The sequence below is a fragment of the Dinoponera quadriceps genome, unplaced genomic scaffold (genome assembly GCF_001313825.1).
Source record: "Dinoponera quadriceps isolate SergipeBrazil2010 unplaced genomic scaffold, ASM131382v1 scaffold1308, whole genome shotgun sequence".
Lineage (NCBI taxonomy): Eukaryota > Metazoa > Arthropoda > Insecta > Hymenoptera > Formicidae > Dinoponera > Dinoponera quadriceps.
In genome coordinates this window covers 339,685-352,334 of record NW_014555613.1, presented here as the reverse complement: position 1 = coordinate 352,334, position 12,650 = coordinate 339,685, and the positions used below count along the sequence as shown (strand labels likewise).

The following is a 12,650-nucleotide window of genomic DNA, read 5'->3' as shown; positions in this document are numbered from 1 at the left end:
AGTTTCTAGAAACAGAAAACGCGAAATAAATAATGGATTAAATAAATGAAAACTATTGTGTCTACACACTGAAAAGTAAGTTTGGTTGGATCTATCTGACAATGGACAATTAAACGCGTTCGGTTGTCAGGTAGATCCGACGAAATTAATTTTTCAGTGCATATTTGCGAGTGAACGCCGCCACGTTAAATTTCCCCTCCGATTCCTAAGAAAACCGACAGTCACCGCGTTAATTGTCATGTCTCAGATCGAATATTCCCTTTATCACACGTCGTTCTCCTTCGCCGACTGCGTTATCCGTTGTGCAAATCCCATTGGATCGCGCGCGTCTTTATGTATTCATAGTCACTGTGCGTATTAGCCGTGCGAGGTACGCGCTTCCGGCCGCTTCTTTAACGCGTCGGCTTTTTATCTTTCGGGCCAAGCCTTCGTTTCTCGAGTGACGCGAGCGAGAGATCGTCGATCGATAAAGGCCGTTTCACTCGTACGGCAAAGAGACCCGTGCCGTAAAGATAAATATATTATTCGAACGCGGTTAAATACAGAGAGAGAGAGAGAGAAAGAGAGCCGATAAATGTGGTTTTATCCGTCACCGACGGCCGTCGTACGAATTGCGACGAAACACCGGATGCGCCGCATCGTCGATGCACCGACCGTATCGATATACATTTTTTATCGATGCACACTCCGATGTTAAACGACTAATCGTACGTTAATGACGATACGGGGGCATAAAACAGAATGACGATAACGCGAGCGTTCGTGCTTGTTCATTGGGTGCTGCGCGACGCGCAACGTAAGGTAAAATAATGAATTAGTATCTCGTTAGTCTATGACTGATTGATAATTCTAAGCTACGAGCAAAAAACTATTACGAGCGACGTTCCATCGCTGACGATCGAATATCGCTCGGCGATATTCACATCGCTGTTCGACACCGCGACGTCCTCGGCAGAAGGTGAACGGGATTTAGAACATGGAAAAATGAATTAGCCCCCGTAGCTAAAAATTAACTGTCTAACTGAATAATACAACTGAAGTTTAATTAATTTTTCGTCGCAGTTTTTAGCTCATACGGCTAAAAACTAAGTCCGTCAACTAAATTCCAATTGTATCATATGGACTGCTAATTCCTTATTTCACAAAAGAGAAAGAGAGACGGAGGGAGATAGGGTCTGGATTAACTAGAAAATCTCGCGCTGCACGCGCGCCAGTCCGGAAGTGCCGGTGTGCAATCCTCGCGAGACAGGATACATAAGTAGGCTTAGGAAACGGTGGCTGCATCGGGAAGAAAATAGCGAAACGGGAATGGACTTCGCGGAATTGACATCCGAAGCTCGAAGATCAGTGATCACGGAGCGAGGAACGAGAGGGATCGCACTCCACGTGAGTACTCTCACGAATCGGAAGGCGGTCTAATTTTCCGCACGCGAGTGATCCGACGGCACTCGAGCGCGCTCGGACGAGAAAACGCTAATGAAGGCGGGAAGAAGAAGAAGAAGACGGCTGGCTCCTGGCGATAGTTAGTGGAAGCGATCATGATGAAAAAGATGATCCCAATAAGAATGATTTAAGCCGGTGGCCGCGAATCGTTATCGGCGTTCGCGCGGCACCACATCAAAGCGGTTCGTGCGCCCTCAGCGAAATTGCCCAAGAACAAGCGGAAACGGTGGTTAATCGCATCAAACCATGCCTCGAGAGGCGCGGCAATAATTAATGATAATAATCATGCCCGATGTATTAATACCGGCGAGAATTAAGGTTGCGCACATTGTCGAGAATCGCGGCAAACTGTACCGGGCGCTTTTCATCTTTCGTTAATGAATACCTCGGACTGCTATTTATAGTCCGATTTTATGTTTAAGATTGTCTTAGGTTCATCTTTAGATGCTTCATAGCAAACGAAATGCAGCGTCTGAAAAGGAACGATCTTAAATATAAGATCTGACTATGAATGTCGGCTTTAGTTTCAGCTTAACAAAGAAGCTTGGTTAAATAACAATATGATTTCTTCCTCGCAGTAAATAGGTATTTAAATAAATACGATACGCATAATTATTTATCGCGTCGTGCAAATATTCGCAGTGACGGTCGTACATGCGAGGGAGTATTTTTCGTCGAGACGGCCTCGCCAGGCGTTGATTAAGAGGCGGAAAAAAGCGTGCAAAAGCAGCGATCGAAATCAATGCGGAGGGAAGACGCCCGAGAAAATTATTATCATCGCGCACATGTACGTACACACATCGTCGTGTTCCTGCGCGTGTGATTTTTGCCGCGGCGAAACTCATCGACGCGTGATAAAGATTGCGTACGTACAGAATCTAATTACGCGATAAACATTGTTGCGCCGCTACACCTGCTCGTAAATAATATAGAATCAAACGCGTATCAGGTTACATCGTAATACACCCGGGCCCCGTGAAACCCGGGTATCCGAAGCCGCCCGTACTCTCCACGTCCTCTCACCAAGGACGAGACGCGGAATCATCATCGTTGATTATGAATACCGTCGTGCCAAACGGAATGGAGGTAATCAAAGCAATTTACAACTGCGAGTTATCAAATGTTAATTCTTTCTTCGTGCGCGCAATCACCTCCTTTCAATGCCAGATCAGAATTCTTGGACGAGAAACGCGGAACGTCGCGGCATACCATCTGGCCTCCGATTGCTTTCGCCGATTTTCAATAACTCTCTTTTTTTCCTTTTCGTCTAATGTAACCACGATCGCGAGAGGTTCGCGACGCGACGCTCACTCCTCGAGGCGAGAAAGGATTTTCGTCGATGATGGGCGACGATAAAAGACTGACAAATCAAATTCCACGCCTAAGTTCGCTTTATTCGTCACGGTTTCTGTGTATTATGTGATTCAATGACTTGCGACATCGCGCAAGATTACGGGGAACATTTATTCACACGCCGGCCGAGAGCTAAGACGATATCAAAAGATAAAGTTCTTTTTTTCTTCTTCGTTCGAGCTGCGTGTATTTACCGTTGCAATATTCTTCCTTTTTTCATAATATTAGTGTTACTCTAACGTAATAAAGTATAGAGAACGGAAGGGGAGATTTATCATAACCTCGATATCGAGCACTCGAATACGAGGAATACATAGTCGTCGTGCAATTGCCATAGATTAACCATGTCGGCGATACAGATCACGGCGATACGCACTTTTATCGATTGTATCTAAAGTCTGGTGATTTTTTTCACCTATCTCACTAATGCTTATCGCGGCTGATCAACGCCCATTAATGACATCTTCCACGTTATTAATACTCTATTTATCGCGCCGCATATCGTAGCGAACAAAGGAGACTCGTGTAAAAGTAATATTACGTTTCTTTATAACAGATCCACACACCAAACGCCTATTTAGCTTGATCAGTATTTTTCCCTCCTTATCATATCGCATCTAATATATATCAGACATATTTCCCAATAAGTTTCGTTAGAGCTCACCGGTGACTACATTACAAAAATAACGATTTGATAAACTATCAATGATAATAGCAGGTACACGATACATCATGGGATCACAATGCATCACACTCGTTTCGAGAAATGAGACGGATGTTTCGACTGTAAAAGTACCAATGCCTGGACATGTACTTCATTCGGCATTTTGGCCTTGAAATATATTCGAATATTCAAGCTTTCAGCATAGAATATACGTACATATATTGAATATATATAAATATTTTATATTTTGAGATTAACATTCGTATTTAAACGACGAGAATGTTTAGAATTCGGTACGCGTCCAGGCATTGGTACTTTCACCTTAGATCCCTCGACGGATCGATATCAAACGATTCGCCACGCTGTGGAATTCGATGTGGACAGATCACTATTTGTTGTGTGTATTATCATGCGATACCGGCGAAGAAGACTTTTTATCTGTATGTGTCGCGCGATTGTTGACGAGCCGGCGAGTGAAGAGGAGATACAAACGACACGTGCAACAACCGTGAATCGCGCGGATTTACCGGTAAACGCACCGTTGCTATTAATAAAGCCGCGTGTGTTGCACGTAATTAATAACAGCGTCGGGTCGCGGTATGGTAATTATCGCCGATACGTGTGATATGGCTGCTTAAACTTCGGTCCCTCAACCTAGACAGCTGATTTTGCTCGATAGCGGACCGCTAACGTGCAACGATTAGTCACCGTGAGAACGTCACACTATCTGATCGGAAATATAATCTGGATATTGTATGCGCTCATTGCTTGCCATTCGTGTATCTCGGGAGCAATAATACAGTCGGATGAATATCGGTTACTCTCTCAATTTCCCGGGGCGAAAATTCATCCGCAAAGTCAAGTGACGGACGAGTCACTCGAGTGACTTTCCACTCGTGTAGAATGAATCCTCCATCGTCGAGTAAATCTGACGTATTTCACTGTCACGTGGACAAGTTCAGCCTAATCGATTGAAACATTCACTCGTACGGAGTCGGAATCCGTTCTAAGCATTCACTCTCGCGCGGTTTCGAGAGGCGGTATTTTCACTTCGAGTGAAAATGTCGCCATTTTTCACGAGCGAGCATCGCGATGAAGGGATATATCGCGGCAATACCCATCGTCTGAACAGTCGGCTAAATCTCGGGACCTTTCTTTCAAGATAAATTCTCATCGCGAGCATAAGCTTAGTCGAGACTGGCGGTTCAGCAGATGCGTTTGGCAAATGTAAAATCCGGCCGTTTCATTCCTCGCGATTGGGGGAGACACATGATCTATACAATGCCGGGATGCACAATGCAACCGTGGTGAACAACAATGCAGCGCGGGGGCGTCGTGACGGTAGACCGCGTTGACGAACGTAACGTTTTCCACAAAATGCTCGACTTTCGTGGCCATTGGCGTGTACGAAATGACGTTCGAGCGAATACTTTTCATGACTTAGCTGATTGTCCAAGGATTGTCGAAGGAGCGGTAAATATTGTCGTGCAATATTTTTCGGTCGATCGAAAGATTCAGATAGATATATATCTGCGTACAGATCCGCGCTCATTTTGACACGCTGGATCTGTTATTTATAATAATGCCATTAGAGCTCTAGATAAGTGATAATGCGCCGGTTTAATTTATGCTCTCTCGACGAGATTAGGCTGTTACGTCACTTGGCTTACGCATCAATCGGCTTCAACGTCCACATTCGAGCAAAATTTTATCGAAAGTTGGCCGAGAATTACGTAACGCGCGTACGACTACGGGGACCTGTTGAAATTTTCCAGGTGAAAATATAAGAATCCATGGAAATCCATATAAGAAATTCAATAGGAATTCATATGTGAATTGTTACCTAGGATCTGGCCCTCAGGGACAAGCATGAAATTTCGCGTGGATTTCCTATATGGTTTCCCAGTGTTTTAACGATTGTCCGCAGTTATCGTAATAATATCGGTTGCTTGGGTTCCTATATCGAATGCAATTCGCTGGACTCTCACCCGAGGCTCCCCGAAGAGGCCCCGAAGGACTGCCGCCGGTGGAGACGCCCTCATCTTCGCTGCTGCTGGTGCTGGCTTCACTGGGGCTGTAACTTCGCCTGCTCACGTCTCCCCTGGTGATTTTCTGGCCGCTCGCCGTACCGTTGTTGTTGTCGTGCGTCCTAACCTGAAGCCTCTCGTGCATAGTCCTCACGCGCGAGTGCAGCCTTTGCTGCTGTAGGGAGCCAACGGAGAAGTCGAGCGGCTGATCGATCTCCGATTGCCTCTGCACCTGGCCACACACCAAACTCTGCGGCTGGGATATCGGTTGCTCCTGGTGAACACCAGTGGTGGGCGGACTCCACCATTGATTCGGCCGCCAAGGCTCGATGGTATTATTGTTCGTGGGGCTGGTCTGCTTCTGCTTCTGCAACGACTGCTGGGACTGCTGTTGCTGCTGCGCCATGACAACCTCGACCAAGTTGTTGTTCTCAAGTAAATGCATACTGGGGGTCTGCGTCATCGATGCTGGCAGAACGAAGGGGGAGAGTCCTACCGACGGTGGACTGGCCTCCTGACGCTGTCTGTGGTGCTGCTGTTGACGATGGTGATGCTGCTGTTGCTGCGGTGAGCTCGCAGGCACTACCACCGGAGGCGGAATCGGCCGGACGGTACGCGCGGCCTCCGCGACCCACCGGCGCACCGCCTCGCTGTCGAGGCCCGCCAGCCCTGCGGACTTCGCTTTCGACTGGCCTCCGGGCGATGATAAACCCTTGTCGGGTATCAGGCCGGGCAGCGCGAGGACCCCGGTGCCCGCCACCGCGACCCTGGGTCCCGAAACGCCCCCGTAGGCAGCCAACGCCGCGAGATCCAACGTGGTCGCCTGCTGGGTTCTACTTTTGACGAAGGATCGCGCCAGTTCTCCTTTACTGATAACTCACTGTACTATTTCATCGCTCGTTCGCGTACGTGGGAAATATAGCCGCGGTTCCAACACGATTCTCTTGTTCAGTCAATGTCTCGGATTCTTCGACAACACAGTCCACTAAGTCCACTCAATGCACCGATCCACACGATGCGCGTATATTCCAGCAGTTAAACTATCCGATACACGATACCGCGCGAAACACCCATCACAAGTGCATCTCGACGATCGCAGTGTCCCAGAGCACGTGAACACCGTCATTCGCGACTGTCATTGATGCGCCGGCTGGTCATCAACGAGCACTACCTCGGCGTGCATGAATGATCGCGAATTCACTCCGCACCGATTCACTACTTCCCGGGCAGTTGCGAATAACACGTGACGATCCGTCAGGTGAAAAGCGCTGCAACTATTCGCAGGCACGCTTGGAACGACGGCGGTAGCTGCGGCGGTCAGATGCTGTCGCGTGCATGTGTGCAGCTACACTAGAGGACTCATGTACACCCGCCTGGCCGCCTACCGGCCACGGCAAACGCGTATGCGAACCGGAGTAACCTGAGGTGGGGGAGTCGTTAGGTCTCTACGGCGGAAAGAGGAGAGAGCGAGTTGTCGCCGCTGCGATGGACAAGGAGAGAAGCGCGGAGCGAAAAGCGTGGCCGGCACAACCTGGGGACGGCGGTCTTGGTGGGGCAGCGAAAGCGTCGGTGGGGAACTCTCCTTCCAATCGCAGGGAAACGCGGATCGCGAGCGGCTCCGCCCGGCGAGGCAGAGGCGAGTTCTCCGGAACTCGCGAGAGTGCATCTTTTTCACCTGGCGCGAGACCAGCGGGAGAGAGAGATTTGCATATGCAACGCTCGCGTCCAATCGCCGCACTACCTACCCTACCCCGCGAAGATGATGACGATTAGACCTTGATACTTAAGGACCGATGCTTCGAAGAATTAACTCGATTCCGCCAATCCGGTTCGCATACTTCTTGCGGAGACCGAGCGCGCCCGGTGGATTATCGGGAACCTTCACTGCTCGAGAAACATGCCAATCGATAAATGTTCGCTGCAGAGCGGCCGATCAAAATGTGGAAAGGCACCGGGGAGAGAACGTACGATCGCGTAGTACGGGATATAGTGCGGTTGATGCGGACGTAGGGAGGCTTCTCGCGCCGGACCACCCACATAAACCCCTATCGCTGCGGCCGCAATCGGGGTAGTCCGTCGGATAGCAAGCGTGATCACGGGAAATTTTGCATCGCCTTTCGGACACGAGGAGATATCTCAGTGTCGCTCACGTTATTTCCTTTCTTTATAAATGAGGAGTATGACATCAAATTTATACGTCATTCGCGGAATTATAGAATTTGTTTGCACATCCGTGACGTCACACAATTTGTTACTCTAATCTCTCCCAATTGCTCAATATTTGGGAAGGTATTAAGGATGAACATCCGAGGATCTTGACAAACACATTAAGATTTTTCCCTCCGGAGATCTTGGGAACATACCTGGGGATTGTGTTACGGTTCGATGACGTCGACGGAATGGCAGCAGGTGGGTACGGTTACAGGTTCAGATCGCTGGTAAGGGCGATCTGCCAAATAATGTGATTATTGTGTCGGCCTAAGGTATGTTTCCGCCTTCAGAAAGACCTACCAAAACGTCACCAGTCGTATATACTGTGTGATTCGACGTTATCTGATCATCATTATTCTTATAATTATTACCGCGCATAAACTCTGCCGATATTCGAAATATAAATAATGCAATGCTTATATCTACAACATTTTGTTGCAAATGGTTAAATATGATAAATTATATCACGTCAAGTTTACAATATACACTTTAGTGATACTCCAACTGCTACTCGACATGACTTTTCGTCCGTTTCGAAATATTAATAGTGACATCGCGCACACGAGACGATACGAACGTATATCGTGAAAATATCGACAGGGGTGGTTGGGCTTCCATAAACCCTCCCATCGGCCGCCATGTCGGGTACCTCTCTCCGCTATCATATTTCCATACAAATCCATCCAGCCTCACCACTCCCAAGATTTGAATTCAGCATGCGCAGTGCCGGTGCAAAAAATAAGGCGCTTTAAACTGGCCCTTTTATTGGTCGCGCGAACCGTAGCACTCCCCCCACCCTCGCGTTGCACACACATAGGCGTCAGTGCCTTTCTTCTTTTTCTTATCGCGCTATCATATTTCCATACAGCCGACATCCTCCACCACCACCGTCGCATCGCCACTACCACCACCGCCGTCGCCGCCGCCGCCTCCACCACCACCACCACTATCGTCGCTTCCACCCCTACTTCCACTCGATACCTAGCTCGCCCAGATTTGAATCCGGCATGCGCAGTCCTGCGCGCAAAAAGGGCGCTTTAAAGAGGTTCTTATTGGCCATGGGAACGCCATCCCCCACTCCTTATCGCGTGTACCGCGTACCTCACATCACAAACGCAGCCTTCCTCTTATCGTGCCAACCACCCTCTCGCCCCGAACTTTCGTCTTCCTCGTGCTTTTCCTCTCCCGCCGGCTCTCTCTCGTTCCTTCGTCCTGGTCCCCACCAACGCCTCTCTCGTCCTTCGCCTCGCATGCCAGACCGGATACATAGGAAGGGGCAACCCCTACCGCGGTTCCGCCACCCTCGCGCCCGTGGACACGACGAGGACGGAAATGATAAGGGAACAGAGACGACGACAGCGAGGGAAAGAAGAGAGAAGGAAACGGAGAGAGGAGAGAGCGAGCCGGTATTGATTTTAATGACGCCCCTACCGACGCGAAGTCACGAGAGAGGCGCGAATAATATGTACGCGCTCTGATTCTAATAGCCGGCTATTATAAGTGCGTGCAAATAAATTTCCCTGGCTGAAGAGGAGATGCGCTCGAAACATTCCGTGGTCATAATTGATAACGCCCGGCGAGAGACGCTGAAAGTCGTGCTTCCGCGTTCTCACGATTCTCCCCGCCGCGAGAGCCACTCCAAGGAGGAAGAGGAGAGTCATACTCGAGATGCGTTCGCAATGTCGCGACAACGTCGTCCCTATCTCGCGATGTCGCGTCGTCTTCGATTGTTAAAATATGAATTATTGAAACGCCCCGCGACATATGTGTGCGGGATGGAAAGAGATCTCTCTCGTTCGGCGATGAAGGGTGAAAACACTTGCCGTGTAAAATCAAGAGGATCAAGTGGCGTTACCATGGGGGACGCATTCAAATATCACGGACGGGCCCCTAATCTGAATAAAGTGGCGAACCCTTTCCCCTACGCTGCGGACCCTCTTTTTTATTCATCGCGCGCAGGTATTTGCATGGGCCAGCTACTGACAGCAGGTGCCGAGCTCCCCCTTCTTCATATTCAATAGAAGAGAGCGCACCTATATGGAAATAGATAGGTACCTGTCTGGTAATGTGCACTCCACGACGGAGAAGGGTTGATCCTCACCACTGATTCGGCACAGGTGAACCGTCTACCTGATCCGCCACTGTTACGCGGACGATTGACTTCTTTTAGAGGAAGTGTCGCCGTTTTTAAATAATTTCCCGCAAATTGTCGTATTCGAAAAAAAAGAATCCAATGCGTTTAAATAAAATAAAATCTCGTTATATATATATATATAAGAGGAAAAAATAAAAATGTGTGGAAAATACAAATTTATATTTTATACCGCATATTACAAAAATATATTTTTAATTTATATTATATTCATATTTCATTTATATTTTATTTATATTACATATGTAATATAAATAAATATAAATTTCATTTATATTACACATTTAATATGTAAATTATATATCTACATTTTTCTTAGTTTTAACGTTAATTAATTTATTAATTAATTTATATTTCATTTATACACTGACATCAAAATGTTGCAATCGCATGTCTCAAGATGACTGATTGCGAATCTACGTTTGTTTTTAGTTCGTAAAAATTTTCCTTTAACACGGTTAATAGGGTCTAAGAAATTCTTTTCTGTATATATGGGGTGTACCCAGCCCATTCAATAGTAAAATGCGAACAACGGTATATGGTATTTACCGGCCAAAATACAGCTCTCTCCCCGTTATGTACCGTTACGACGACGTCGATTCTTAAAAATCACAAAAAAGAACACGACTGACATTTGAGACTTATCTCGAGCTCGCCGCATGAGACCCTTCATACCCCCTACCAGTTTCTTTAGTAGAATCCTCGGCGAGGGTCCACCCTCCAACAACAGTAAAGACGAACCATTACGGTCAAAATTAGAGGGTTTGATCCCAGTCGAGTGTTCGCACTTCGAAAAATGAAAAAAAATATACTTTTCTACGCGCGAACATTTTAACCATCCCTAAGCGCAGTGAGAGCCTTTAAAAGACCAGGTGCGCCATACAAGTTTCACATTTTTTTTTCAAACCCACGACAACATACAATGAACCGAACTGACACAGGTCAAGCCTTTCGTAACGCGCGTGTTTGCCCTGAAATTATCAAATCCATAACTTCCGACACGTAAAAACGAAAACACTTCTCGGCATCACTCGCCGTGTCATGGTATGTTCCAGCCGAAATTCAATGAATTCTTTTCATACCCGGACGAGCTAATTTTACCTCGGTGTGTACGCAATGGTACTTTTTAAATTCTTCACGTACCCATGGAAACTCGGAGCGAACTCGGACGCAATTGTTCCCGGCACTTCTCGCGCGGAGAAGTTCCTGAGAGCCGCACTGAACTTTACTAGCTTGCTATTTTCGCCGAATAAGAGATCGTTTTTTCTTACTCTCCTCTCTCTCTCTCTCTCTCTCTCTTTCTTTCTTTCTCTGCCCTTTCTGACAAGCTGAACGCTTCACAGAAGGTTGAAATTTACCAAAAAAATTAGGGATTCCGCGCGACCTGGGCATCGACTGAGCAAGGTTTGTCGAGGAAATTTTACAACTTCATTATCGACATTCGTAATAGTGACACCTGTAGCCTATTATTTACGATATTTATTTGTCACGTCACTTGTTTGTTGCGCAAATTTTTGTTCGGTTTGACAGCCGCAGGTAGTGCTCGGCGCGGACTGGTCAACATTTTTTATTGATTTAGGTAGTCCTGAACTGCATATTTGACTATTTCGTTTGCCTTCCGTAGCAGAGCTGTACATTTTCGTAGTTTGTCACGACGTGTGAGTTGCTAACAGAAAAGGATACTTCTTATAATTTCGAAGGAAAGTATCTTTACAACAAAATAAAGCGTGCTAATTTCTACGTGGGAAAGTCCTGACGAATCATGCAAAAGCATGGATCTAAACACTATATAAGGAACGCGTATAAAGTTAAATAAATGATTGCTCAAGTTTAACAGAGTTATGTTGAATAATTTCAGTAGCTATTTAATTCCTCATAGTTGGAATCCGTTGTCAACAAGTAACATGTTAATGATAAAAACGTTAAATATATACGTTCTCCCATGAATGTGTCGTGTTTTCGATCGCAAAGACGAACTTGCAATCGTCAGTTTCAGCGAAGTTCCGTACCACACGTTCGACGTTACTTTTAATTATCTCAACAAAAAGACCCACTCTACTTCCTGATTGGCTCCAGGTGTGAAGAAACTAGGGATTTCGAACATGAATTTAAGATAGTCACCGCAGAGAGATCGTTCCACGTGGACTAAAGATTGTGGGTGTTATTTCGGGAAACGATTAATCTATACGCCGTGAAATCGAGAACGCCGGGAAAATATCAGGTACGAGTTTTCAAGCCGCGGGAAAAATAATGAGATTTCGGTTTTGTGAGACGGCGCGGGTATAGTATACATATCGGTGGATCAAAGGGAGCCGACCCCTGGTTGCTCCGCCGTCTCTCGCAATCTCGAGGCCCTTTTCGGACACCTCCGACTTCTATTTTCCGGATGGTCCACCTCTCGTTCCGAGACGCGCGTCCAGCCACCCTTCCACACGCTCGAAAATATCCTGGGACGCTTCGCTCTTAACATACAGCACGGTTTACGCGGAGGGACGATAAACGAGGTCGTTCCGTCAATTGCAAGGGAGGAGGTGCCTCCTTTATTTACCTCCGTCAGACTTTTATCTCCGTTTGATCTCAGGAGATGTTTCAGCGAGCGTTGCGGTCTGGATGCGGGAGCGATTTGCAAGGATTATTGATGTTACGGCGGATTAAGAAGGTAGGGGGAAAAGTGGAGCTCGTCTTGAAACCGAGCTCGGCGATGAAATCAGAATTGCAAATCATTATACTGCAAAATTAATTGCGTGCAATTCAGAAAAGTCAATGAGTGCCCCCAAGATGCACGGCAACGTCAACTTTT

General features: G+C 47.0%; 1 protein-coding gene across 1 annotated transcript in view; it reads right to left on the bottom strand.

The window, feature by feature from the left end:
• The window catches only part of LOC106744836 (POU domain protein 2-like), a 137,870-nt gene extending 131,920 nt beyond the window's left edge, over window positions 1-5,950 (bottom strand). Inside the window, exon 1 of the mRNA XM_014619882.1 lies at window positions 5,449-5,950. Within this exon, the coding sequence (XP_014475368.1) occupies window positions 5,449-5,950 (502 nt within the window). The remainder of the gene's footprint in view (window positions 1-5,448) is intronic.
• Window positions 5,951-12,650: the final 6,700 nt, after the last annotated feature.